This window comes from Alternaria dauci, chromosome 2 (genome assembly GCF_042100115.1).
Source record: "Alternaria dauci strain A2016 chromosome 2, whole genome shotgun sequence".
NCBI classification, from domain to species: Eukaryota; Fungi; Ascomycota; class Dothideomycetes; order Pleosporales; family Pleosporaceae; genus Alternaria; species Alternaria dauci.
This window is the reverse complement of record NC_091273.1, coordinates 2,822,947-2,850,666: the sequence shown is the minus strand read 5'-3', so window position 1 is coordinate 2,850,666 and position 27,720 is coordinate 2,822,947. Positions and strand designations below refer to the sequence as shown.

At 51.6% G+C, this 27,720-nt stretch overlaps 8 protein-coding genes across 8 annotated transcripts; 4 read left to right on the top strand and 4 right to left on the bottom strand.

Annotated features, from left to right (window-relative positions):
• Window positions 1–34: 34 nt before the first annotated feature.
• On the top strand, window positions 35–1,162 carry ACET3X_002972 (uncharacterized protein; the record flags this gene model as incomplete). The annotated part of the gene is made up of 1 exon (XM_069449773.1): window positions 35–1,162. The coding sequence occupies one exon, from the start codon at window positions 35–37 to the stop codon at window positions 1,160–1,162; it is 1,128 nt and encodes a 375-aa protein (XP_069309519.1).
• Window positions 1,163–5,336: 4,174 nt separating this feature from the next.
• On the bottom strand, window positions 5,337–12,607 carry ACET3X_002971 (uncharacterized protein; the record flags this gene model as incomplete). Its single annotated transcript, XM_069449772.1, has 2 exons — window positions 5,337–7,825; window positions 7,945–12,607. The coding sequence occupies 2 exons, from the start codon at window positions 12,605–12,607 to the stop codon at window positions 5,337–5,339; spliced, it is 7,152 nt and encodes a 2,383-aa protein (XP_069309518.1).
• Window positions 12,608–13,130: 523 nt separating this feature from the next.
• Window positions 13,131–14,310, top strand: ACET3X_002970 (60S ribosomal protein eL34). The gene is made up of 4 exons (XM_069449771.1): window positions 13,131–13,228; window positions 13,289–13,348; window positions 13,432–13,545; window positions 13,595–14,310. Exons 2-4 carry the CDS (start codon window positions 13,325–13,327, stop codon window positions 13,799–13,801), a joined length of 345 nt encoding a protein of 114 aa, XP_069309517.1. The 5' UTR covers window positions 13,131–13,228; window positions 13,289–13,324; the 3' UTR covers window positions 13,802–14,310.
• Window positions 14,311–14,677: 367 nt separating this feature from the next.
• Window positions 14,678–17,584, top strand: ACET3X_002969 (uncharacterized protein). The gene is made up of 3 exons (XM_069449770.1): window positions 14,678–16,173; window positions 16,224–16,501; window positions 16,553–17,584. The coding sequence occupies exons 1-3, from the start codon at window positions 15,452–15,454 to the stop codon at window positions 17,431–17,433; spliced, it is 1,881 nt and encodes a 626-aa protein (XP_069309516.1). The 5' UTR covers window positions 14,678–15,451; the 3' UTR covers window positions 17,434–17,584.
• Window positions 17,585–19,524: 1,940 nt separating this feature from the next.
• Window positions 19,525–21,373, bottom strand: ACET3X_002968 (uncharacterized protein; the record flags this gene model as incomplete). The annotated part of the gene is made up of 2 exons (XM_069449769.1): window positions 19,525–20,135; window positions 20,185–21,373. The coding sequence occupies 2 exons, from the start codon at window positions 21,371–21,373 to the stop codon at window positions 19,525–19,527; spliced, it is 1,800 nt and encodes a 599-aa protein (XP_069309515.1).
• Window positions 21,374–21,754: 381 nt separating this feature from the next.
• On the bottom strand, window positions 21,755–22,674 carry ACET3X_002967 (uncharacterized protein; the record flags this gene model as incomplete). Its single annotated transcript, XM_069449768.1, has 2 exons — window positions 21,755–22,294; window positions 22,357–22,674. The coding sequence occupies 2 exons, from the start codon at window positions 22,672–22,674 to the stop codon at window positions 21,755–21,757; spliced, it is 858 nt and encodes a 285-aa protein (XP_069309514.1).
• A 500-nt stretch (window positions 22,675–23,174) lies between these two features.
• Window positions 23,175–24,337, bottom strand: ACET3X_002966 (uncharacterized protein; the record flags this gene model as incomplete). Its single annotated transcript, XM_069449767.1, has 2 exons — window positions 23,175–23,994; window positions 24,057–24,337. The coding sequence occupies 2 exons, from the start codon at window positions 24,335–24,337 to the stop codon at window positions 23,175–23,177; spliced, it is 1,101 nt and encodes a 366-aa protein (XP_069309513.1).
• A 1,285-nt stretch (window positions 24,338–25,622) lies between these two features.
• ACET3X_002965 (uncharacterized protein) lies at window positions 25,623–27,662 on the top strand (the record flags this gene model as incomplete). The annotated part of the gene is made up of 6 exons (XM_069449766.1): window positions 25,623–25,802; window positions 25,852–25,877; window positions 25,931–26,168; window positions 26,219–26,485; window positions 26,534–26,920; window positions 26,973–27,662. 6 exons carry the CDS (start codon window positions 25,623–25,625, stop codon window positions 27,660–27,662), a joined length of 1,788 nt encoding a protein of 595 aa, XP_069309512.1.
• Between the last annotated feature and the right edge of the window lie 58 nt (window positions 27,663–27,720).

Sequence of the window (27,720 nt, the reverse complement as noted above, 5' to 3'; positions counted from 1 at the left end):
CATCTTTCGGAATCGAGCTCTGAGGCATCCCGCAATGTCCTCAGCAACACCGACGCCCCAGGACTCTGGTCTGCCTGCACCCGCAACGCCATATCAATCCTCGCCGTTAACATCAAACACTTCTGCCTCGTCAAAACCAACTATACTACATCTTGGTGATGATATCCGATGGAACCATGAGCTGTACGCCAAACTAAATGACACCTTCAACATTATACGAACACACTCAATGGGACGAGAAGACTTCAAAAAGGCATTGAAAGAAAAAACTTGGGGAGACTTCGTAGGCATGTACCGCCCCTTCTGGAACACGGGGGGAGAAATGGGGAACTGGGATAAAGAGCTCATCGACCTCCTGCCCCCGTCTTGCAAAATCTACGCCTCAGCCGGCGCAGGCTTCGACTGGGTCGACGTCAAATACCTCGCCTCGCACGGCACCATATACTGCAACAGTGCCTCTGCATGCACCGAGTCCGTCGCCGATGCCGCCATCGTGCTCATCCTATCCTGCTACCGTGCAATCACCTGGTCCTTTCTCGCAGCACGTTCCTGTGATGCTGATCAGTTCCGCGACGCGAACCAGAACATTGCGGCTGTAACGCACAATCCCAATGGCAGTACGCTCGGTATCGTGGGCCTGGGTCGCATCGGTATGCGGGTTGCGGAGAAGGCGGGTCGCGCTTTTGAGATGAAGATTGCGTATTACGATGTTGTTCGGATGACGGAGAGGGAGAAGGAGATTGGTGCGAGGTGGTGTGAGACGCTCGAGGAGCTTTTGTCTACGTCGGATTGCGTACTACTTGCTACGCCGTTTTCGGGCGAGACGTTGCTTTCTACAAAGGAGTTTGGCCAGTTTAGACGTGGGGCGAGACTTGTTAATATTGCGAGGGGGAAGCTGGTGGATGAGGAGGCGCTGAATGCTGCGTTGGATGATGGGACAGTGTCGGCGGCTGGGCTGGATGTTCATGCTAATGAGCCGCATGTCGATAGGAAGCTGGCGGAGAGAAGTAATGTCATGGTGTTGAGCCATACAGCTGGGGCGAGTGTAGAGAGCCATATTGGTTTTGAAAGATTGGGTATGGAGAACCTACTTGGATGGTTGGAGAAGGGGGAGAGTGGTTGTTTGAGTGCAGTGAATTTGGCGTGGTTGAAGAGGGAATGAGAGTCGATGCCGCACTAACGGCGTCACGAGTAGATGTGAGTATATAGATATCAAACGAGGACGCGGATGGGTTTGTATTTGGTGATGTTCATGTCAAACACTGTTGCATACGTAATGGTTTCTCATATTCATGTTCTCCGCCATCACATCAAGACTTCATCAAGAGTCTCCGTCACATTCAGAAACTACTATATAGCTCAACTCTATTCTGTCCTTCTTTCTCCTACAACCTCACCACATCGCCTACTGCGCCTCTGCTACGAAGAATTTCGCCAAAATGACTCGCCCAACCACCTTGAATCTCGTTGATCTCATGGATCGATGCCTTCCAGCTCGAGCTTCTATCCTACATCAACTGGAGATCCGGGATATCAACTCCTTGTCACAGGTGTGTATGAAATTGAGTCATGTCTACAACGCTACAATCGAATCTCAATTCAACAACAATAACGCGTTGAAACCCTTTTTCAACTCACCAGTCGAATTCCGTAATGTGCAGGCGGAAACTGACGCCATCATCTACGAGAACACCGCACTCCACGTCTTTCTCCATGTACCCCTTGTAACCCTGAGGATCTCGATCTTTATAAGCAAAGGAGAACCTACTGAGAGGATGCTGGAATACTTTGAGGAAGATGGTTGGCATCAGGTGGGAGAGCCTGAGTCTTGCTGGAACGATGACGTTAGGCTTTGCTATGCCTTCTTTCAGATCCAAATGTTAACGACGAATAGATCCGTTGCTTCCAAAAGCATACTGCTAAATGCCCTAAATATGTAATGGAGGATAAGACAAAACGGATCCTATGTGCATGTCCCTACATGTCTCTCAAGTCCTCCATCCGCCATTTCCACCCCTCCGTTTTACTCTCTACGGCCTAGTACATATATTACAGTATTCTTTTACTTGCAAATTCTCTTGTTTCGAAAGAACCTATGTATATAGACTATTAAGAATTATAGAAGTTACCTTGAGATTTGTATGGACGCTTTTTCCCTCCGAAATACCTGCCGAATGGGAGTGGTACGATAATGAGGTTGAGGAGTTGTCAAGGTCACGTTGGGATAAGGAAATCCGCTAGATGGAGAGTTGTCACAGATGACAGTTCCTCGGTTGTATGATTGATGTTGAGGGGTTGGCTAGAATATCTACCGCATGCGAGGACGAGTGAACAGCATTATAGTATACCGCCTCTAGGAAAGAGTATGGAAGGGAGAACATCTAGCTGCACGGCGGTATTATAGCAAGAATTTATTCAAGAGTTTATAGTCAGTCGCGTCATCTCAATATACTGTCATCTAAGACTCACATCTATGCCTTCTCTCTTCCATTCCATCCAAGCCGTCAAGCTTACGTCTGCGCAACCCTCACCTGGACCATCGGTCCGTCCCTTCCAAATCCTAGTGCATCCCACATCTGGAACTCGTCAGGTCTTTCTCTTCCAATGCCAAGTCCTGGCTTCCCGCCTCCAGACTCGGGCTCATCAGGGGCCAATCGTAGATCGAAGCGCCAGAGTAGATGTGCCAGTGTCAACTTCAATTGCAAATATGCCAAGTTTCTGCCACTGCACATCCTACTGCCAATACTGAACGGGAAAAATGCCCTTCGAGCCAAGGCGATGGAGGAAGCGGGGTTGGAAGGTGACTCGATCCAGCGTTCGGGTAAGAAAGCGAATGGCGCAGGGAAGTGGGTGGGGTCGTTGTGTAGAACATACATTGGTACACCTACTGTTGTGCCAGCCGGGATGTGAACGCCATCGATTTCCATACCTCCATTCAAGACGATGCGTGGAAGATGACTGGGTACTGGCGCAGCGCGACGAAGTGTCTCTTCGATGACAGCGTAGAGATAAGTGCAGCGATTCAGTGCGAAGCCGTTGATGATCTCAGAAGGCGAGGTGAAAGATGAGCGTACCTCTTGGGTAGCTTTGAGAAGCGCATCCGGGTTCCGCACCAGGTAGAATATCGCTCCGGCAAGGACCCCACTGAAAGGATCCGCCCCGGCATTCATTAGGTTCAGACTCTCTGTACCAAGGTCTGCGGTCGAAGGATGCCAGTCAGTTTTCTTATCTCTTGCTGTGACTAAACGCGAAAGAAAATCTACGCGTTGGGAGTCGATATCTCTCTCTGTCTTGACTCTCGATTTTTGTAATCGAACCTGGGTGGCGCCATAATCGATCAAGCGATTATTGTCTGTCACTGACCTGCCGCCTAGTGTCTCGAATAGTCTAGTTCGTAGGAGAGGTCGCACGATGTATGCCGGAGGCAGATACGATATCTGTAATTCAGAATTAGCACCAAGAACAGTGGTATTCCAGAGTGGAAAGAACTCGTACCCAGTACATTAACATGCTAGCTGGTAAGACTGAGTTGGCCAGCGGCCTAAACGCCTCCTTCTGCACCGTCTCAAATCTGCTTCCAAACACCAGTGCACCCATAATGTCAAATCCGAGATATGTACTCATCTCACTCGCATTCCATTTTTCACCCCAATCACCTTTTCTCTCTACTTTACAATCCTGCCCAAAATTCTTTAACGTCTCGCAAAACCGTTCTATAATACCACGCACCATCTCCTCATTCGAATTCAAACTCTCCGGTGAGAAAATGGGACCCATCCACCTCCTCTTTGCTGCATGTTTCTCCCTACTCGTTTCTGTGAAGCTGCTATACGTTCCAGCAGCTATATCAAAAGTCTTATACCACTCTCCTTTCTTCACATTGGCGTTGCGCGGGGCATAGATAGTGTGGAGAGCAGATGCAGTATTAAAGGAGAGCGCGTTAGGAGAGATCCGAACTACAGGGCCATATTTCTGATGGTCAATGAGGTGGTAGATGTGACGGTTGCCGATATAGGCCTGCCAGAGGAGAGGCCATCCGCTTATCTTGTAGGAGAGAGGACCGGGGAATGAGGACAAGGGGTGGAAGTAGACGCGATATATGCATAGGATTGTGATCTGGAGATATGTTAGTAGAGCAACGACACAGATGCTGGGTGAGATAGTCACGTAAACACCGAAGCTAACAACAGCATATCCAGCATTCTGTACTGTAACCAGACTCAAGGCCGTGCTAATCATTGCAGTTCGATAGACCGAAAGGTGTGTCCACTAAGAAAAGGGAGAGAGTGTTCAAGTCATCTATACCAGCTCTATATTGATGCATCGCTGACAACCCCGCTTACCGCCATTACGTCTTCGTGCTGACAACTGCGATACCGTTCGCCAGGGATAAACTGTATGTCATCGTATTTGCGTGTTTGCAAATCCAGCAGATAGTGATCCATTGTACGACGAAAACACCCCGCACGGCTGCCCGAAGAGGGAGGTGCGGGGCTCCGCTTGCAGGAGGTGCGCATCTCCTATCAACACCTTAAACCCCTACCATTCAAACAGCCAATCCTTGACGCCGTCCAGATTAAAGCTTTCAACCTCGACGTTAGCAATGCCGGGTGAATCATCAACCAGCGGAAAGCGTCCTCTAAAGCCTGCGGTGAAACCGATGACGTCAACCTCTACTTCTTCAGCTGTAGCAGACAAGGAAGATTTGGCTTTCAGTCTTGAGAACAGGAAAAGCAAGGGTATGTGCATTAATTTCAAGAGCTGAATTCGATTTTGAGTAACCGGACAGTCACGACGTTCAACCCTCTCCTTACGCCATCGCCGTTGCTAGAACCAAAGGTCCTGGAGCGCAAAAGCAAAATGCTAGTCCACCGGTAGGAGCTCTGATGCCATCACGAAAGCCGGATGTACTTTACGTAGACAACGTATAAGGCTTCCTAAAATTGCATATGGTTTGCAGTCTACATCAAATTCTTCGTTTCCAAGAGGTTACAAGTCGTGTTGCACTCTGCAACACGTAAATTCGGCTCTGGCGATAGCACTACGGCAGAGGTGAAATGCGAGCAAGCTCGGAACACAGCGAACCAACGGATTTGCTTAGATAGATCGGTGCAGTAGTTCAGTGTGCGTCGGCAATATAGCTGAATATAGCAGATGCATTTCGTTGAAAGATTATAATACACTATGCACATTTTTTCACCAAGTCTCAATCATCGCCCATTCTCCGCTATCCATGCAATCAATGATGCGATGCAAAAAAACGCCAACCTTGAAAACTCCGTGAGATGGTATAAGCCTCCTCAATGCACCCCTTCTCTTGTTGTACACTAGTCCCCTTACTCAAACTGGTTCTCGCGATCAACCCAGACGTCTTCCAACTCGGCAAAGTTGTGGAAATGTAATGGTCGGTGTACGGGGTCGTAGAAGCGCACAGGCGTATCGAGACGCACGTGAACTGGCTTCTTCTCCACCGTACCGAATGCACTACCCATGAAGCTGTAGTTCCAGATACCGTTATCTGGCACCAGGAAGTAACCTCGGATCTTGTCTGACAGCAGCAACTGGCACTTCTCGCCAAAGCTGGTGCTGAAGCCTGTCGGGTTGTCGGACATGGTGTCTTTGTTCTCAGCACCCCACTTGTAGCCGTTGGGGGTGAGAGCCCAAGCAGCGAGTGAGACGGAACCAGGGGTAAAGGAGACAGTCATGGAGACGGTCTTCTTATCCCAACTAGCGTGCTGATTCATGAGGCGAGCGTGCTGAGTTACATCACTAGCCTGCATGTATGGTGGCTCATTACCGCTGACAGTGTGAATAATACCCAGAGGCTCAAGGTTGTCCAGGTACTCATGTCTGGGCAGCTCCTTGGGAAGCTGAACATCGCGGGTGTTGCCGACTTGAGGAATCATGACGATGGTGCTAATCTCCTTGACCTGGTCATTGTCTGGCGGCGACCTTCCGTATAGGTAACCAGCAACCTGGACACGGAGGTCGGCGATGGTGATGAAGCGCTTCAGTACATTCTTTGGCATGACGTACGTGAAGTGACCCTCTTCCTTGACATCCTCAGAATTGATGTAGATGTTGTTAGCACGAGTGCGCAAGTTGGAAGTGGCCACGGCCCTCGTCCGCCACTCAGTCTTGGAAGCGAATGACGCCTGTTCGTATTGCGACGTAGTTGTGACAACCATCTCCTCACCGTGGATGTTTTGGGTCTTGGTCGTCACAGCAGTCAGCTGCTGTTGCTCCTCTTGCTGCTTGTCGATTTCGGCAGCCTGCTGACGTTGCATCGAAGGTGCAGAAATCTCCATACCGAGGATAATGTCACGGACTTCACTGCTGGTGAGCGATGAAGTGTTGACGTTGTTCTTCTTTCCGTAGTCAAGCAGGATGAGATCTCGGAGTTGTACTTCGACCTTGATCCAGTCTTCATCAGCTAGTGAGGGCCAGATGTGATGCTCCTGTGTGATGATAGTCTTGTCTGGCCGCAACAGTAGCTTGGTCTTGTCCTGGTTGACGTGCAGTGCACGCAAGATGAGGATCAAACGAGAGAAGGCGGTGTACGAAGAAATCGTCTTCAGCCATTCGTCGTACAAGTTGAAGAGTACCATCTGAGGTCCAGTCGCTCGAAGAATCATATCACCAAGCTTCTCGACCTTCATAGCAGCCTGGAAGGGGAGTTGCAATTCCGAGGCACGGATGGAGATATTGGGGAAATCGAGCAAATGTACCTCGAGAGGGTCGAGCAGACCCTTACGGGTGACAATGAGCTGCTTGGGCTGCTCTTCCACAGGCAGGGATCGAATAAGAGCAGCCACTTCTTCAGCAGTCTTCCACTTCGCTAATTGACCAAGACGCTTCTGACCAGCCCAGACACTGGTGTGAATAATCTTCAAGAACAGTTGTCCAGTGCGAGGGTTGAAGATGAAGATGGCACCGTTGATAGGCTTGGTCGTCAAGTTACCCTCGAAGGTCTTGTGGATTGTTACACGGTAGACGTTGGTGTCATCGATAAACAACTGGATCTGATTACTGAACAACTCAGAGTAGTTCTGCGAGTTGAGGAACTCCTGAGAACTCTCAGACGCGTACAGCTGAAGACCCTTCCTGATACGCTCACGAAGGACGTAAAGGGCAGGGTTGGCCTTCATGATCTTGGCCATTGCTTGCTGGACGAGCTGTTTCAGACCGGGGAAGTATTGTCCGTACGCTGAGTACAGGTTGTAGGCCAGATCGATACCAATCATAAGACCTGTAGCAGACGGGTAGATACTCATAGAATCCTGAGTGTAGTCAAGGTACTTGGCACGTACGTATCGCTCGATATCGTGAGAATCGTAGTCACCGTATCGCAGCTGCACATCTATCCAGAACTTGTTCGTTGTGGTAGCGCTCATGGTATCTTTGGTGTCGTAAAGCATAGACGGCGGTGAGACACTCCACTTGTGGCTGGCGAAGAGCAGGATATCAGCGCAAGAGCTGTTCATCTTGTACGACTTTCGGGGATGGATAGTCTCCTTCTGGACAGTCTCGATGCCAAGAGCTTCGAGCTCCTGATCGAAGACCTGACACAAGTCCATGACGACCGACTCGTGAATCTTCTGCCACAAATGGGCTCGGAAGATCTGAATGAGCGAGATCTTGAGCGTAGGGATCTTTCCGTGCAAGAAGATACCCGTAAGATCCAGCTGGACTTGGAAACCGACATAGACGTTGGCACGGTTGATGGTTGGTGACCACCAAAGAGTGAAGCGACGGTTGGGAATCTGGTTAAGACCGGAACGTTGGGCGTTGGTAAGCTTCTTGAATTTCATGGATTCTTCGAAACCTGTAACAAAGTTAGCATTGCTATGAATAAAGGTTGGAGATATTTGGCAGTGAATGAGATTAGGGAGAGATGGGATGATAGGGCACTGAGGATATTTTCGATGCCCCAATTTGACGTACCTGATGCCTTTTCCCAGAAGAGGCCTTCCCAGGAGGGGAATGCTGTGGCCTTGAATAATGTGTGTTCGAGGATAGTCTCTACACCTCCTAATGCCTGAATGCAGTCTGAGCGATATTGGTTCAGATTCCAGAGCTTACCATCGTGGCGTTGGCTTGTCCACCAGAAGGGGTTGCTCTTCATGTGTTGGTAAATCTTGAACTCGGTACGTGCGCGGAAACCCTTGTCGAAACTGAGGGTGGAACGGTCCTTCTGGAACAGTGTGTTGATACGAGGAAGACCGCGGTCCCAGCTGTCCTCCAAGTCCTCCAAGGTTAGTCGTCGGTTCTGTTGTTGTGCCTCCTGGCGCTTCTGTGAATACTCCATCCACACACGTTGGGAGTCGACGAACTCGGACTCCCACGGAATGATGTAGCGGAAGATATTGGGGATGAGAGTCTCTTCATCGTGCGACATACCGGCACGGTAGTGCGTAACACCCGTGTCGGTTTGCTTTGACCAGCGCTTGTCGCTGGTGGGGATGAGGATGTGAGAGCCGGAGATCATACCCAGACCACCCAGCTCCTTCGGCGTGTAGAACACGGCAGGAGGGAAACGAGACGGCATCTTTGAGTTCAGGCCGATCTTCACACGCGTCTGAATCTTGGTCTCGCACTTGACAATAGTATCAAGCAGGTTGACAGTGGAGACGGCGGCCTCACGATAGTAAGTGAAGAGCGCAATGAGAGTCGTGTTCCACTTGTTGGCAATCTTCGTGAACGTAGTGGATCCAGATGACATAAGGATTTGTCGAATACGATTGTTGAACTTTTGGATGTCTTCCTCGGTCACTTGCAAGAAAGCGTCCGCGGTACGCTCCTTGGTAGAGTTGTCGACAAGCGACCATACACTGTCCTTGACAGGGAATTCGCCAGTCAGGTTTCGGATCTTGGGCAAGATGCGGACCTCAAAGCCGTTCATGGAGAAGAGCAAGTTGGGGTTGTCACGACTGTAAACACTAGCGAAAGTGTCATCCCACTCAATCGTGGTTACTGACCGCGGTAGACGGTTCTTGAGATCCCAAAACACTGCGCGACCCAGATTGACATCGTGACGCATCAGTCGCATCCTAGAATCACGTGGCCAGCACTTCTTGTTCTTGTACCCAATAACGTTCTCGAAGTTAGGGTCCGGGTTCTCGGTCAAGAAGCGCTGAATCAGATCGCGCGACTCTTCAGCGGTGAACCTGAAGAAGACCCAGATACGGTCGATGTACCTCGTGTACAATCGGATCGGGTGGCGGACTTCAGTGTCCCTGTCCTTGAACTGAAGGAAATCGTTCGGGCTTTCTGGTGCACCGGCAATCTCGTTTGCACGCTGCAAACCTAGAAGGAGGATATCCAGCACGAGACCATAGAACTGGAAGACGAATCCAGAGAATTGCAGACCACGGATCATACCATAAGCGTTGACGTGGTTCATATCCTTGTAGTTGAGTTGCACATTGTTCTTCGCCGTGATGTAGTCGGCCAAATTGTGGTCCATGATAAGTCGCAACAAACGGTTCAACATGGTTAAATCGATCTTCTCATAAACCTTCGACAGCTGAGTCTCGATCATGACGTTGCACTCTCCATCTTGAGTCTCCCAGACCTTGTCAAGGTTGTTAATACCCTGTGCCCACTTGTATGTCAGAAGCGGCGGAACTTCGGAATCTGAGGGCTTGATCCAGGCTGGGAACAGATGCCGCTGATCAGCCTGGTACCATAGATACTGGTCAAGGTAAGCATCGGTGATCTTTTCCATGGGCTCGATGTCGTAGACTGGGTTGATATTGCTGTAGTTGTCGTTCATATCAATTCCAACCTCCTTGAAAGCGCGCTGTGTGAGTAGGAAGCGCTTGATACGCGCCAGAGTAGTACCTGGGGAATCGTAAGCCTGCTCGATGAGTGCCAATTCTTCACGCTGACTCTGGTTAAGTCTACCCTTGACGGAGTACGCTTCTCGAAGGCGCTCCAATGCCAAGATGAGAATCTTCGTGTCGTGCTTATAAGAGACACTAGGGAAAGGAATTGGTTGGAACTTCCTCGCCTCCAGCCAATGTACCATGGTCGTGTAGATGGCAACAGCCTCTTCAGAAGAGACATAAGGACCATCCTTCATGTAGTTGTGCTGCCGCTCCTGTTCGGCTTTGAGCCACAGACGTGTCAATCGTCCCAGGTTCTTCTTGGCCACAGTTTTGTCAACTGTAGCGCCGCGTCGAATACGCTCACGGTTGTAGTGTGCAACCGAGATCCACCAGTCTGCCTTGCTCTTGACGTAACGCAAGATGATGTTCTCGATCGGCGCTGGTAGACCAGGTACCTTCCAAGGAATGTTACTCTTCCAGCAACGCCATGCTTCCGACAAGTGCTGTAAAACAGTGTTGACCTTGTTTTGCTTGATGCCCTCTGGCATCATATCCATGAGATCACTCATGACGGCAGCACGGAGCTCCAAGTCAAAGTGCGACTCAACACGCTGCTTGGTGACAGTCTTCGCTACACCCTTGCTATGTCTACCTTCGAATTGACGGGAGAGCAGATTACCAAGCCAGCGCTCGAGAAGAGGGATGATACCGCGCATGAAGAACAACCAGACTCTCCAAGCAGGGGCCCAGAAACCGCAGCCCGGTCCCTTACCAACAGGGCCAGAGTTGAATCGGTAGTAGATCAAATGCTTCAGGTCTTTGCAAGAACGAATCTGATGCATCAACTTATACTTGTATCGGTACATGCCAGTCAATTGACCAACGTGGTTGAAGGCATAGAGGATACCATCAGCGAGCTGGAAAGCGTCAATGTTGCCCAGACGGTACTGAACCTGGGCGTCAACGATAAGCTTGGTCAACCTCAGAATCTCACGCATGAGATGGAAAGCGTTTCCGAAACGCGACTTCTTGCGCTCCTTGGTAGTGAGCGTCTTGACAGGCTTCAAATTGAAGTTGTAGTCAAGATGCAGGTAGGTCAAGTTCTTGCGATGAATAAGCAGGTTCAACATGTTGTAACCCTGTCGGCAGACCTGCAGACCCGCCTCAACCCAGTCAATCTTGGTCTGCTGGAAGAACTTGGTGCTCTTGAGCGTCCGCATCAAATTCTGCTTGTTTTGTGCTTGTGGTGGCTTCTTGTGCAACTCGTTCAACACATAAGTCTTCAGCAACTTCTGGTATGAGACCCGGACCTTGACGGGCTGACCTGCAGGAACGTGCTCAAGATACCACTGCTTAACTAAAGGTACATCTTGTGCTCGCACCATGCGACCTGATCGTTTGTCGAATGGGTGAGGTGCCCACCAAAGCGCGATGGCTGAAGCAGTTTCTGGAGTAGAGAGCTCCTCCTCGGCCATGAAGGGCTCCATCTCTTCTGGCATCTGGAAGTCATCCTCGTCGTCTTCGTCGTCCTCGCCAAAAACCAAATCCTCATGGCTCACGGAGATGTTCTTTGGGGCAACAGCTCTGGACGAGATAGGATTGATTCCGGGATCGAAGTAGAAGGCCGGCAGATCCGGGTCCTCAGCACGAACGTATACGACCTGCGGGTAAGAATACCAAGCCAGCTTGACACTTCGCGGCAGGGAGTTGTAAAGATATGGATATGACACACGGTATTCGGTGCGAATAGGCGATCGGAAAATGATGCGGTCGATGGCGTTGAACTCGCCAAAGTCTTCGTCATTAGGATCGATGTCCTTGTACAGTGGCTCGAAGCGGGGTCCTCCGGGTATCGCGACATTGAGCGCCTTTGCGGTCTGGAAGCTGTCCATGTCGAACATGTGGAAATAGTTCTTGTCCACAATGTCGCTGAGGAGCTGCTTACTGAGACGGTATAGCGTTGCCATCTGGGGTAGGTCCAGGTTCCAGGTCTCGTAGCTCGGTCCGTTGACATGTGGAGTGTCGAGAAGCGCCCGATGCTCGTAGAACCACTCGTATACGGGGCTGTCTTCATCCTCGTCGAGCTCCAGCTGAATAGGCTCCAGGGGCTCAACGTCTTCAATGTTCTCCGAGTATGAAAGAGGCGGCTCTTCGTCGTCGAATGGCGGGAAGCGCATGCGCTTGAAATGTCGGCGATCGCTCTTCTCCTTCCTCATAGCCAACCACATGGCTGCCCATTGCGCGTGGAAGACAGGCTCAATCACACGAGGAATCTCGTTGACTAGTGTCAGACATCCGTTGGTGTGGTAGAGGACTTTTACGTCGCGTCTACTCTCCCAAGGCATGGGCATGTTCTCCAAAAGCTTGAGAACGGCATGTGGCATAAACTTGAGCGCACCAAGATAGCTTCGCTTGTCCGTGGTGAATTTCTTCTGGGACACGTCTCCGATATCTCTGAAAACCTTGCGCAGATGCTCCGGGGGTAGATCCGCCTTTTGTGTCTCGACAAATCCTGCTTTGCGCTTCTCGCCAAACCTCTGGCGCTGTTGCCGTAACCAGTCCTTCTTCTTCTGTGCAAACTTGGCGACTTGTGGGTCGAGGGGTGGTCGCATACCAGGAGGTCCTACAGCAGCGCCTGGTGGTCCAGGAGGCGGCGGCGGCGGCGGCGCATATCCTGAACCTGGGGGACCTGGGGGAGGAGGAGGCGGTGGTGGCGGCGCGAATCCAGAGCCCGGAGGGCCTGGTGGGGGTGGTGGTGGAGGTGGAGGAAAAGCCATCTTGAAATTAGGGTATGGAAGGAAATCTGATATCGTTAGAAGAGATGAAAACGCGAAACCGAACGAAAGATGCGCTTCTGTTGTCGTGTTGAGATAGATGTATGGGAGTTGAGAAGCCCGCTGTGTAGCAGAGAATTGAAGGGAGTAACCAACCTTAGTAACGCGATCGCAATGCTGCACTGGACTCGTCGATTGAGCACAGCTGGTCGCGCGACAAGCTTAGGAGTCGGGTCCTCGGCTTTTGCGGACGGCGCCGCGGTCGGAGAAGGGGAGTTCGCGTCGGCGCGTGGGTTTCCAGACAATCTCCAGAAGCTCGAAAGTCGTGCTGTTGGCGGCGCACACAAAGCAGAGATACAACCTCCGCGCGTTGTGTGGAGTGGCGATGGAGATGTTCTCGCGGCATAGTCTAGTGAATCTTCTTGCAAGGCCGCTGCGCACGGCCCTCGGTCACGTGCCAGCGGGTCTGGAAATGCCCGGGTCCTGGTCTAGCGTGCTAGTGGCAGGTCAGCTAACCGAGCACACGAAATTTCGACGGTCTCACTACGACGCCATCAAGTGGTAAGCAAGCTCGCCGTCCTGGGAATTTCTTCGACGATACTAACCCACAGTCTTCAGACCCAGGTACGATTGTGTCCATCCGCAACACCACTTCGCACACCAGCCCGCTCACACGCACACTAGACAATCGCCCACTGATTCCCCGGGAAATCTATCACAATGCCGTCCAACAGACTCACCTACGTACGTCGCACCGCAAACCCGAGCGCTGGAGGAGGCGACTGCGCATGTCGGAATGGTTAGGACTGTAGACTAACAATGGGCAGAGGCGTCGCGCCCCCTACAACACCAAGAGCCAGAAGGTCCGCGTCATCAAGACCCCTGGTGGTGAGCTCCGTTACCTGCACATCAAGAAGAGGGGTACTGCCCCCAAGTGCGGTGTAAGTGCGACCCGGAAGGATGTGTAGGCCTGCTGTTGACAGTGTGTAGGACTGCGGTTCCAAGCTCCAGGGTGTCCCAGCCCTCCGCCCCCGCGAGTACGCCCAGGTATCCCGCCCCAAGAAGACCGTCCAGCGCGCCTACGGTGGATCGCGATGCGCCGGCTGCGTCCAGGACCGCATCGTCCGTGCCTTCCTGATCGAGGAGCAGAAGGTCGTCAAGAAGGTGCTCAAGGAGTCCCAGCAAAAGAAGCGTTAAGCGGTTGCATTGAGTGAAGGGGTTTAGCATGTCAAAACTGGGTCTTCGGTGTTCATGTGCATTATGGGCAGTCTCCTGGTTCGGTCGGCTTTTACGATATCAAGACGATTTCTACGTCACTCCGCCAGGATGTAGCTGAGTAGGGTCACGAATACATCCACAAGCTACACGACGTGTTTCCAGCGAATACTACTGTGACGCTAGAAATGGAGCTTGGTGGCTTGCGCGCCTCTTCCATCTCATATCCCAAGTGTCTGAAGTCTTTAGCCTGCACAAGATGGGAGAATTTGCGGCATCAGTTATCTGCCAACAGCCTGGTCGATCTACCATGTTGCACAAATCAGCGATGCCACTGCAGCTTTAGGAGGTTTTCATTTCGATCCATTGCGTTTTCTGATGAGACCACATATGCACCCGACAGTCTACACCTTTGCTCACCACGTACATGGCGATAATGCCACAAGGTCAATCTGAGTGCGTAACTGTCCAAATGTCATATTGATTGTCCTGCGTAACATGACGTTGCACAAAGAAGCCCATTTTCGAAAGTTGTAGGCAGAGCACAACGCCTATTTTACAGACATAAGCTGTCGCTGTGATTATCAGAGTTGTGAGGTAGATTCCTACATGCGCTTTTAGAGTACATTCAGTCGTAGGTACACAGGACAGAAAACAACGCGCTTAGTCCACATACTCGGCACACCCTGTTGTAAAGGCAACTCCAGGTATGCCTTTACTCGTAAATGCGAATAATGCAGAGACCAGCTCGTGGCGCGTACAGTAGAGCCTCTCGGATTCGGATACTGGCGGTGGAGACTACCTGAACGAGGCTGGGTGCCGCGATTCAGCATGGGTTCCCGCGCTGTGATTGGAGAAATTTGGCCCATTCTGACAAGTTCGCCCGCGCATAGTTCGGCGGCATCCTGCAGGAGCTTGCAGCTTGCGATAGCAACAGAAGCGCGCATGCCCAGGTGATCGAGCGAGACTGTCGCGGCATTGGAGTCAGAGTCGTGGCCTGGCAGCTGGTCAAGCTTCGCATGCGCTTGCGGCCTCGGACTCACACCAGCTAGACCCCCACTTCCACCTACCCTCACAACCTAAATTCCCTGCGATATCGGTCGGATAGGTATGTCCAGCAATATGCTGCATTCCATGTCACCCACGACGCCAGGACTTCCAGGCCTGCCGCATCCCTTCCAAAGCCCCAACAGCACACACACCCGAGGCTTCAAGCGCTCCGCATCCAGCGACGACGAAGAGAATGGCGACGGCGATACGCGGCCCTCGTCGTCGTCGCGGCGCAATACCGCCGTGAAGCGCGCGTGCAACGAGTGTCGCCAGCAGAAAGTAAGGATAATTTTATACATGTATGACGCCATAGAGGAACACGCGCCTGTTGGTGAGCTCTCGCCCAGGCACGAGTGCGTCCGTCTACGATGATTCACATTTTCTCTCAGTGCGCCTGCCACCACCAACCACGAGGCTGTCAGACGTCAATGTTTCAGGCTCCCGCTAATTGTGCTTCTGCAGCTCAAGTGTAACGTCCAGCAAGATCCCTTCGTCAGTTGCGCGCGATGTCAGAAGCAGAACCTGCGATGCGTAATCGAACCCAACTTTAAGCGTGTCGGGAAGCGCAACAGGAATGCCGAGATGGAGAAGGAGATGGAGTACTTGCGCGAGCGTCTCGCCATGTACGAGGGCCAATCCACGCCCAATCAGCCTGTCTTGAACGCTCCCCAGCAAACTTCAGACAACCACAACTTCACTCCCGGCCCGGTCCTCAAAGTCGAAGATGAAGCATACCTGCAGACACAGCATACACAAGTGGCAGCGACGTCTCTACTAGACCTGCGCAGCGGCTCGCCCATGATCTTCTCGCTTGGTACAGGCGAAGTGCGCCTCGGTCACGGCGAGGTCAATGAGCTGTTCGCCGAATACTTCCAGCTATACCATCCATTCCTGCCATTCCTAGACCAAGTGCGCTCGCCAGACGAATACTACTCGCAAGATCACAAGCTCCTATTCTGGGCAATAGTTGCTGTCGCAGCGCGGCGCTATGGACCACGCCCGTCTCTTCTCAAGGATCTCTCCAAGCCGCTGAGCGATCTGATCTGGGATTCGATTCGAAACCAGCCGAACCATCATGTAGTCAAGGCGCTATGTCTACTCTGCACCTGGCCACTTCCGGCAGAGCGGACAGTGACAGATCCAACCTTCATACTATGCGGCGCCATGATGCAGGTTGCCATGCAGATTGGTCTGCATCAGCCGACGCACCCAGACGATTTTTCTAGGACAAAGATGCAGCTGCGGCGCGAGGATATACATGATCGGCTGCGGACATGGGCAGTCTGCAACATTGTTGCTCAAACGTGAGTTTGATACTTTTCAAAAGCATACCGCAAAGGCTAATGTGTCATAGTGTCTCTACAGGAAACGGACAGCCTTCGATAACGCTTTACGATTCGACGCTAGAGTTCAAAGTGGACGATGAAGAGCACATGCGCATAATACCACCAACACTTTTTGTCCGCCTGCGCCAGGAAATGGCGGCGAGCAGGATCAACAAGCTCCTGTACTCTTCCAACAGCCATCGTTTTGCCGAAGGTGCCGCGATAAGCTACATGAGCCTCGAAGCGGATCGTCTGAAGGAAGAGCGCGTAAAGGAAGAGAACAGCTCCCTGGACGGAGTAGACAGTGGTATGTCCAATGACCTCGGCCACACTGAGATATTCCTGACCTCTTCAACAGGCTTAGAAGACCTATACCACTATGCAGTTTCACTACATCTCCACCTGTACTCATTCTTCAATCCGGAACCTCGCCTCGAGCGACGAGACGATCTTGTCGCATTGTACTTTGCTGCAACGGCCTACCTCGAGCGCGTATTCAAACTGCAGCGTGAAGGGAGGCTACTATACGTTCCGTACTACGTCATGCAAATGGCTCTTGCAGCCGGATTTGCTTTGCTCAAGCTCCTCAACTCAGACTTCGCCAGCAAACTCCCCGCAGACAAAGGTCGCCAGTTCGTCCTACAAACTGTGGATGCGCTGAGGAAGTCCAAAGTGTGGTCGAACGATCTCCTGGATCGGTTCGCCGAAGTCTTGGCGCAACTATGGAAGGAGAGTTCTCGCGGACGCAGCCTACACAGCCTCTCACAATCACCATCTCTCAGCAACTCAGGGATGAATTCCATGTTCAACCACCACAACCAGCAGCAACACCACCAGCAGAATCAGAGAAAAGGTAGTATAGGTATGCTAGATGATCCTCTCGGTCTCATCATTCGCAGTCGTATGAGCATGAGTGTCGTGTTCGATTGCGCATGGCGCTGGCGAGAGGCACAGGTCAGCGGTTCTGCGGAACAACTCGAAAACACGGTCATGACGAACCCCACCAACCCGGACTCATCCAGCAACTCTACACCGCCCCCTGGTGTTGTTGAGAATCCAGCCCATACTCTTCCAAACTTCAACCCGCACGTCAACACCCTGAGTATGCCGCTTCAGTTAACAAACGGCATGGCTAGCGCGAATAGTTTCGAGATGTTTGATTCTGTATCGTGGTTGTTGGATACCCAGCCAGATTGGACGTACGGTAGCGGTAATTTTGGAAACGACTTTGGTGTCTGAATGGCTAAAAGTTGTCGTTTTCAGTTGGATAAATGGCCATCATTTTCATCTTTCCAGTGCTATTGGGGTATTCAATTTGCAACCCACTGTCGTATTTAGCGTGGCGTTTGGGAGTTACCTGCGGAGATTATGCTATCAATATCAATTTTGGCTGCTTTCTGGTAATCGCTGTGACTTCAAGCAAAACATTATGGGTTCGTACTTGCATATACCTTGAGTGTATATTCTCAGTGTTGGACATGCTTTGACTTTTCCATTTCATCATAATCATCTCTACGACGAGGCATGCTGTCTCCGATAGCACAGTCAACATGGCGGATAGATCCTAACATGGAATGCCTAGTCGTATCGTAACTACCTCAGCATGTACCACCTGCGCTTTCTCCAACAACTAGTGGCAACTGCGAACGGCCGCTTATCTTAGAACAGCGTCTTACCCACCACATCATCACGTTCTCGCGTCATATCTGTGCAGTCATTCAGCCACGATACCGAACCTCCATACCGCCATGTCCTCCACGTCATTCTCCATTATCACCGCTCCCCACAACCGTCGACTGTCTGTCCTGAAAGCTCAAATCGTAATTCACATACTCATATCCAGCACCGTCATTCTCCTTGTTATGCAACTCATATCGCACACGACTGCTGTATGGGATATCGAAGACTATCACATGCCACCGGCTTGGGGAGAGGCGTTCGTTGGACAGTTGTTCGAGGGCGCAGAGATGCTCGGCTGGGTAGCTGTCTATTTGTTTGTAAGTTTGCGGATATTTGGGTGCTGGAGCGGGGAGTAAGGACTACAATAATATGAGGACGGGAAATTGAATGGTTAGAAACTGTGGGAGTTGACAACTTAGCAGGTACCGCTCGATGGATTGCACGCGTTGCTCTGTGTAGAGTGGTACACTGATCAGTTACACCCGGTGCGAAGGAGGAGGGATGTGGGAAAGAGGCGCAGGGCTATCAAAGCATGGTTGAACAGTGTACGGCAGAGCCTCGAAGCATGGCGGAAACGACATATCGGATGGTTTGGAACACGAGATGGAAAAGACGACTCGCAAGACTCCGCCCACGATGTGAAATGCCGTCCAGCAACACCACAGCATGTACCTCAATCCTGCTCATCCACTCACTGGATAGAGAACCCGAAAACTACGCCATCACCACCTTCTCCGCTCAGTCCGCACACATACCACCCCCTCCTCCACTCGACCTATACGTCCCTAACCCGCCACATCCTGCTCAGCCTCTGGGACATAATCATGATCTTGACCCTCGTCTCCCACGTCTACAACTATGCGGCAAACATTCGCCCTAGCCTCCTTTTCTGCGACGAACACGATTACCCTCTCTGGCAATTCCGCGTCGGATCATCCACACTGCATGAGCGTTGCACCCGCATTAATTGGCGTATACATAGCGCCGGGGGTTGTTCGGCGACTGGCGCGGTGATACTTGCTCTGTGGCATTTGTGTGCACTCGTAAGCAGACTATGGGGTATTCTGGATGAGAAGGTCTTTAGAAGGCTTGAGGGCGAGACATTGGAGAGATTTAAGTCCAGATTACGTGCGAGAAGGAAAGGGGACGATAAAACGGAGGTTGAACTAACGGATTGGCAATATCCACCAAGAGATGTGGATGTAAGGTCAAGGTCGAGTAGGAAGAGTATCAAGTCGGGGTCTTTGAATGGGACACAAGTGGCATCAGGACACTTACCCACTGTGAGCCAGGAGGAGTTGGGAATTGGACTAGGGCGGAGAAGAAAGCGGGCGAGAGAAAGAAAGAGTGGGACGAGTAGCGACAGCCATGCAGAGAAAGATGTCAGGAGTAGCAAGTGGAGCTGGAGGAGTGAGGGATTCCTCGAGTGTTTGGTTTGACTGTGGTTTGGTAGTAGCAGCCTGCTCCATCCATCTTTAAGACAAGGTGTTATTGGAACAATGTTATGAGACGAACCAAAGCGAAAGCTGGAAATCAATGAATTGACGCCATAATCTGAATAGTCTCTAACGACCGGTATCTCCTAAAGTCTCAACATCCAAAACGCCAGAATTATGCCCAAACAACGCTAAAAATATATATATATATATATCAATGTCCACATCCACACGCTTCCCCATGTACAACACCACCGTCACCTCTCTTCTTAAAGTCTCCCCCATAGCTCGCCAAATGCGTCTGGCCATCCAGTCTTTGGCCCTCTTCAGGCACTTTACCCATCCAGCTGACCTCTGTACCATTCACGTCGAGTACCGTCAACCCGGTGCCCTTTTCCCTGAGCTCCTTGGTAACGGATTCGACATCTACACCCAAGTAGTCGCGCAAAAAGTCACCGACCTCAGTGTTCTCGTGGTTGCCCACAAGTGCCATGGCAGCCTTGGGGTCAGATGAGTAAATGTTGACGTCCGCACCGCTGTGGCCGTGGGTCGACCAGCCAGTCTGTGAACGGCGGGATACCATGTCTGCGTATTGGTACAAGGCTGTGGCCGGTTCGGTGACAAGGCCAGAAACTTCCTTTTCGGTGTAGTCGTAGATGCCGAGACCGGATGTGATGGATTTGCGCACAAAGTCGGCCGTCTCATCAACGGATGGGTCGGTAAGCAGGTGCTTTGTGTATTCGATAGCGAGGCGCTCAGCGGAGTGGGAGGCGTTTGCGAGAGGAGAGGGGTACCAGAGGTATTCGGGGTAAGACGCGTGGAGTTCTGTTGATCGTTAGTAACGGTTCCTACCAAAGGGGTAGATAGAACATACGACGAGCAGCAGCCAGACCGCCAGTCTCGTGATCCGATGTCGAGACCATGACCGTCTGTGTTTTCTCGTGCTTGATGAAATCCAGCACACTCGTAAAGGCCCTGTCGTAAGCAAGGACCTCGTTTACCTGGGCAGCAGGGTCGTTGTGGTGGCCTGCGTGGTCAATTCTCGAGCCTTCAATCATGAGGAAGAAGCCCTTGTCGCTGTCCCTCGTCGCATCACTGAGGGCCTTCATGGCAGCCTCAGCCATCTCGTGTAAGCTCGGGTAGATGTCGTTCTCGTTGCGGCGGTCGATCTCGTAGGGGATATCAGTTTCGGCGAATAGTCCCAACATCGGCAGGTCGAGACTAGCTCCTCCCTTCAAGTTGTCGAAGCCCGCGCGGTCAGAGATGTAGTTGAATCCGTTCTTCTTGGCCAAGTCCACAATGTCCCTGTCGTCCGCGCGACAACTGGAACCGACAGTCGAGTTGGGCAGGAAGTGGCATCGTCCACCTCCAAACATCAGATCCACGACGCGGCCAAGGGGGTAGTCTCCGACCATCTGTTCTGCAATACGGTCCTCCTCTGATCGCATATTGACGTGAGCCGCAAAGCAGGCGGGTGTCGCATCTGTGATCCTCGTAGTAACAACAAGACCCGTCATGTATCCAGCCTTCTTGGCCGCTTCCAGCACCGTGCCGCATGGCTCGTGGTCGGGTGTGACAGAGATGGCACCGTTGTAGCTCTTCTGTGCGCACGAGAATGCCGTTGCACCTGCTGCCGAATCGGTAATGAGAGACGAGGCAGAACGGGTCCGCGACTGTCCGATGAGATGCTGATCGATAACGAGTTGCTCGTTGAAGGGCGCGCCATTCTTGTATTGCATAAAGGATCTCGTGAGTGACAGCGAGGTGGGGCCCATGCCATCCGATACCATGAAGATCAGGTTCTTCTTTCCACTCGCATGTGAAGTCTTGGAGTCGGAACCTGACTGCTGGAAGATGACGGCGAGTACGATGACGGCGGCCGTTGCGATGACAGCCCAGACAAACAGACCTATCTCCCTCCAGAACTTCCAGGACCGTGGTCCTTCCTTTTCCGTGCGCGCTATTCGCTGGCCGGTGAGCAGGGCATCTTCCTCTGCTATGTCGCGATCGCCGCTGGTGTCCGAAGATGGGCGCCCTGAGAAGAGAGGCCGAGCGCCAGACATGTTCGCGGTTGCAAGAAAGGGATGTCGATTGTGATTTCAGGGTAAAGGTTGTAAGCAGACTAAAAGAGTGTTGGCCTGCTCAAAGGAACATGGCGTTGACGGTAGAGTCAAGCAGTCGATCCGTCGCTCAGCCCCTAGGCCACGAGATGTCGCGCCGGCTGATCGTCATGAGGATGGAACGCTTGCGGGAACGTGCGTCTTGGCGCTAGGAATAGTATCACCTGAACTTGAGACCTGACTGCACATCCAGAGGCTACCAAAAGCTATTAAGAGTTACCTTATGTACGAGTTTACCACCATGATGCACGTCGTCAGGGAAATTGGGATGTTTGGTACAGACGGAGACTGTTCCGCCTTTCACATGTCAAGCAGTACCTAGCCTCAACCACTCTTCCACCCCCATCCCATAATCCCATCAAACTCCATCCCCATCTCACCGTCCTCTCCAATCTCCTCTTCTACAATCCCCCTCATAGCATCACTCAACTCCTCTAAAACTCCATCTCGCTCATTCCCCCACCATGTCCTTGCCACAAACTGTAGCGGAAACTGCATACTCGCCATAAACACCTCGGGCGTCCCAGCGCGGATGCTTTCCTTCTGCGTCGACGTGTCTACTCGCTGTAGCCCCGCAGCTTCAAGCTGTTGTGCCACATAGGATTCGGCAGCCCAGGGTCCACACATTTTCTCTTGGAGCTCCTCGTAAGAAGGTGAATAAGGCTGTGGTGCGTTCATGAGCGAGATGCTGCGCGTGAGGAGACCATGCCAAGGCATGGCAGACCATGTCGCTACTGCTATGAAGCCCCCTGGGCGTAGGAGAGAACACAAATGCGAGAGGGTCTGTTCTGGGAGTATGTTCAGGACGAATGTAGCAAAGATGTGCGTAAATGAGGACTTTGGGAGAGTTTCAGTGAAGTCGCCCTTTGAGAAAACGTTAGTATCGGAAACAGTGCTGCGACTCGTACAGACAAGGGAAAACTCACATTTCCATCCACAATTTTCGTCTCCAAACCCATCCATCCTTGCTTCTCTCCTCGCGCTTTCAAGTATGCCAGCATCGGCGGACTGATATCAGCGCCCAGTACTTTGAGCTGTCTCCATCTCTCCTTCGGAATAGTGTCGTAGAGGTTCTGCACCACGACCCCAGTTCCACACGCAAAGTCGAGGACATTGGCTTCGGCTCCTGAGTCCAAATATGCAACTATCCCACATTGTCCGACGATGGCTTTGGCATAAGGGCCGGTAGCGTTCTCGGCATTCTTGTACCTTTGCGCGGCTTCGGCGTCAAGGAAGTCGGCCATGTTGGTGTTTAGACGTAAAGAGCCAGGTACTTTTCACTGAAAGATTGCAAACGGGTGTTTTGTTTGAGGTGGAGTAGAAGTCGGTATGCTATGCGGAACGTACTGAACATGGGCGTGTGCAGCTCATGTAAATGCGATGCCCCCGACCGTCTCACTCTTGGTCCTCGACGAATGTCTCCGAGTGGAGCTCTTCATCACCTCGGAGACATTATATGACAGGCTGTCGGAGAGTTAGAGCATCAGGCATGGACCTTTCAGCAAATGTCTGCGAATGTTATCAGACACCTGACCCGAGTTATCTTCAGCATTAACAGGTCAAATAGGAAGGTGTTGTTGAAAATTGTTTCTGAATATATGGGTATACCGTTTCGATCCCCCGTGCAAATGCTGACAACCAGAACTCCGCGCTATGCATGTTGGGTGAAGCTCGTAATCTTACCCTGTGGACGGCCAAACTTCCCCCACTAGAAATTTTCATGGTCTGGTGTGTTCTGAAGTGACTAGGTTTCCTCGGATGTAGTCTCTAGCCATTGGCCAAAATAGACACACGTTCTTGCTGATATCTCACCCTCGTCCCCGCAAAGATCAAAGACGGGGCAGTTACCACATGGTGCATCAACAAAGCCGTTGTAGACCTTGGTGTCGGTGGCTCGTAGTACAGTTCGGTAATTAGTACCAGAGATCTTCTCGAGCCGGTCATCAAGTACCATCATTTCCAACAACTGTTCCATGTCATCCTCGCGTACAGTCTTGCCTCGCAGGATTTCTTTTGAGTTGAGCCAGTCGGCTACAGAGGAAGCTGTTGGGTACTGCGGATTGTGCCGATGAACCAGCTTGGATGTGTTTGGGTCTCGGGATGGGTTGTAGGGCTTTACGGCTGGGGCTTCCTCTATGTCCCGTACGGCTCCCAGTACCTCGGCCTTCTTTTGGGCGATAGCAGCCGTCCTGTCGCCTGCTATCTCATAGTCGTTCCAATTTCCTGGTACCCTGATGCAAGTCTCGTTCTCCACATGCTGGGCGACGATGCCCGATATTGTGTCGATCAGCGCAGTGTCAAAGTCGCCCTCGGATTGCCACGGCCCACCTGCAATATCTTCTGATGGCTTCAGGTGCTTCAACAAGTACATCTTCCTATTTGGGTACTTGACACTCATGACTGACTGGACCAAGTCCTTCGACTCCAAGCTCTTGAGGCATTTTGTAAGGGTCTGTTGGGTGACGTTGGTTCTCGACCGGAGGGCTTTCGACCAAATGCCGTCAGCCTGCACTTGATCGATGTGGTGGTAGAGGAGACGCTCGTCGGGTGTAAGTCGCCGCAGTCTGGAGGACACATGCTCGTCAGAAAAGTTCAAGCACACGTAGCTGTACAGAGTTACACATACTTGTCGGCGTCTTCTCTTGTCCGTAGCTTCCAGCATGGGTCGCCCTCAAATGTCATGAGCTTCAACAGATGGCGGTCACATAGCTCTTGCAACAAGTCTGTTAGCTGGGCCATAGTATCAGCCACTTGCATGTTGGAGAGATCGCGCTGGAAGAAGATCTGGCCCGCCGGCCGTTGCGCGCATTTCTCGTAGAGAGCATCGGCGGGGCTGATGACTTCGTTGGCGGCCGTCTCGACGGGTTCCTCTTTGGGTGCCGGTGAGGGCGCGACTACTGAAGTCATGATGTGCGGTATTCAGCGAACGTGGTGTAGGTGGTGGACTATACGAGTATCCCAAGTCGTCGCGAGTGAGTTCAAGTCGCGACATGTGAATCACCAAAAGTTTTGAGTGGGGACCCTGACCAAGAACGCCCAATCACGCTTAGGTGGCGCAACTATCCGCTTATGGTACCCCATCATCCAAGTTTACCCCCAGTCATGACTCCTACATCTGGAGCTCCAGGACTATCGTAGCTACGCCTCTCATGGCTCGTCCTCCGTCTCGCAGCATCATTCCCATCTTGTCCCTGGAATGCAAATGCGGGGAACATCAGCCCTGAACCTCTTCGCGTCGCGTCGCGTCGCTTACCCCAGACTGAACATGGTATATCAATAAAATGCTCCGTATCGAAATGCATGCGAGGGCACTGGCAATGCCACAGCCAAGCGAGTTCCATCATACAATATGCCGGCATCTACAATCATATTCATCAACGTGCGCAGACGCTCAAATAGCGCGAGCGAATTGGAAATGGGCTCCTGAGATTCTGGGGTAGCTGAAGCAGAACATCAGTCCAGACCCCGCATCTATGTCCCGCTAGACAAGCAGTATAACCCGGTTAACGACTGTCGAAGGCGGACCGGACACATTAGGTCCTGCCTGCGGGAAACATTAGACGATCATTGCTTCGAGCATTCGGTGATTATGCAACCACGGACTTTGGAATAGATTGCTGTGCGGCAAGCACTGCATGCTCACTACGTACAGAAGCCTGCTGGGCAGTTACAACGCGTACATGCCATAGGAATCATAGCTGGTAGTCTACAGGGTGCCTTTTCTAAAGAGCAGGTCCACGGGACTCCCGGATACCGTCACCCGGACACAGCCCAGGGGCATCTCCTCGATGCTTTCGGCCTCTACCGACTACCCCCGAAGCGAGAGCCTCCGCTTGTCGACGCCAAAGCACGTGAATCTAGCTTGCGCATAGCATTCTGGCCCCATGGAGACGCTCAAAATACCAATCGACGTACGAAGACTTGTCCCTATGTAGACAAGATGATCGTTACTCCAGATCCCGAAAACATGGCGCATACACGACAGTGTTCTCCCGGCTATCTGGAACCTGCCTCACCAAGCATTTACTCCACATGGCTCTAGGGAACCCCGGATTTACAACCCATGGTTTGTGGGCAGCTTGTGTATGATAAAGATGACCCAGACCCCAGTGTGGTTGCACACCTTCAGTCTCTGCGTTCCTTGCGCACCCTTCCACACAGTCTCTTGACATCAAACCAACTTCACTCCAAAATGGCTGAAGAGAAGCAGTATCGCGAAGAGGTCACGATTGATCCCAGTCTCACCCATCAGCACACTGCGAGCAGTCATGGCCTTCACCACGACCATGTCGCTCAAGAAGCCCTTGGTGGTCATACCGCTGATCTGGGCAAGTCATACTTCACGTCCATGAATTTTATCGGTACTGTAGTGGTTAGTCAATCATAATCATTAATAAGGAGTATTCTTACGATTGATGAAGGCAACATGTCTGGCGCAAATCTCTGGGTATGTTCTTCTCCCAAACAAAACTTGAAAACAAGTTGCTAAGAAACATCCAGCTACCTAGGGTGGGTTCTTCCTGCGAATACGCTGAGTCTCATCAACGCCGCGATCGGACCATCACCGGATATCATCTGGGTCGGCATCTCATGGACGGCTGGATTTGCCATCGGCTTCACGCTTGTTGGCCGTTTGTCGGACATCTTCGGTCGCAGATGGTTCTTCATCTGCTCGTCAATACTCGGTCTTATTGGAAACATTATTGGGGCAAGCGCACAAAGCATCAACATGCTGATCGTATGTTATGGCAACCATGGGTTCTATACACGATGCTGACTCCTTCTTAGGCGACAAACTCTATCAATGGACTTGCCGCAGCCGGCCAACTGTCGTTCCATATCATCCTTGGCGAGCTCGTTCCGAATTCCGTAAGAGGTCCTGTGAACGCTTTTGTGCTATCGACTTCGGTCCCTTTCGCTGTATTCGGACCTCCAGTAGCAAGATCCCTCTACCAGACTACTGAGCTGCAATGGAGATGGTGCTACATCCTTGGATGCATTGTCAACGTACTCGCAATTGTTTTATACTTCTTCTTCTACTTCCCACCAACATATGTAAGCATCTCCAAATTGAGTAGTCATATAGTAGACTAAGCATCCTAGGAAATGCTCCACGTCGGCGGTAAATCGAAACTGAAACAACTCAAAACACTTGACTGGATTGGCATTTTCTTGTTCTCGACCGGTCTCGTCGTGTTCCTGATCGGCTTGAACTGGGGCGGGTCAGCATACCCCTGGAAGAGCGGACACGTACTAGGAGCACTCTTTGCTGGTTTTGGTACTCTAGTCGCATTCTGCTTCTGGGAGGCTCATGCTCCCGGGCTCGAGTATCCCCTCATTCCTTTGCGACTGTTCAGAAACATCGAGTATGACGCCAATGTCGCTTGTGCTAGTCTGGCAGCCATCGTATATTACGCAAACTCAATCATCTGGCCAACGATGGTCTCTTCGCTCTTCACCACGGATATCACGAAGATTGGATGGCTTTCGGTAGGCCTACGAACGTCTCTGCCCATTTATCGTTTCTGCTAACAACATCTAGTGCGCTGTTGGTGGTGGCCTTCTCCTCGGACAAATCCTTGGAGGCGCTGGTGTCCGCTACCTTCCGCGGATGAAGATCCAAATGACGGTCGCGTCAGTCATCACTACAGCCTTTGTCGCCGCTATTGCTGCTTCGAATGAAACGACACAAGACCGCACAACCGCATTACTGTTGATCGGTACCATTGCTGCAGGCTACATTGAGAATCTCACACTCTCCAGTACAGCCTATCTCTGGGATCCTGCCGATATTGGTCTGGTGACTGGTGTCATGGGCGCTATCCGGACTGGTCTTTCCGCCATAGCTACGAGCATGTACTCATCGATACTCGCCACTGAATCAGCCAAGTACATCCCTCAAAAGGTCATGCCGGCTGCGTTAGCTGCAGGCCTTCCTGAAGCGTCGCTCCCCGCGTTGTTGACTAGTATCACGTTGGGTGACTTTAGCGCTGTACCTGGTATATCACCCGACATCATCGCAGCAACAGGTCAGGCTGTGAAGAGCGCATACGCATTGTCTTTCCGAACTGTATATCTCTGCACACTTCCTTTTGGTGTACTTCTTATTGTGGCAGCTTTGCTCTCACCTAATGTGGAGCAGTATCTTACAGACGAGGTTGCGAGGAAGATGCATGCTAGGGGCGACGAGAAGGGTGATTTGGCTGAGATGAAGGAGGTTGTCGATGCATAGACTATGGTTCGCATGGCTAAGACTTTTTAGATATAGCTAGGTTTCATGTTTTCCGGTT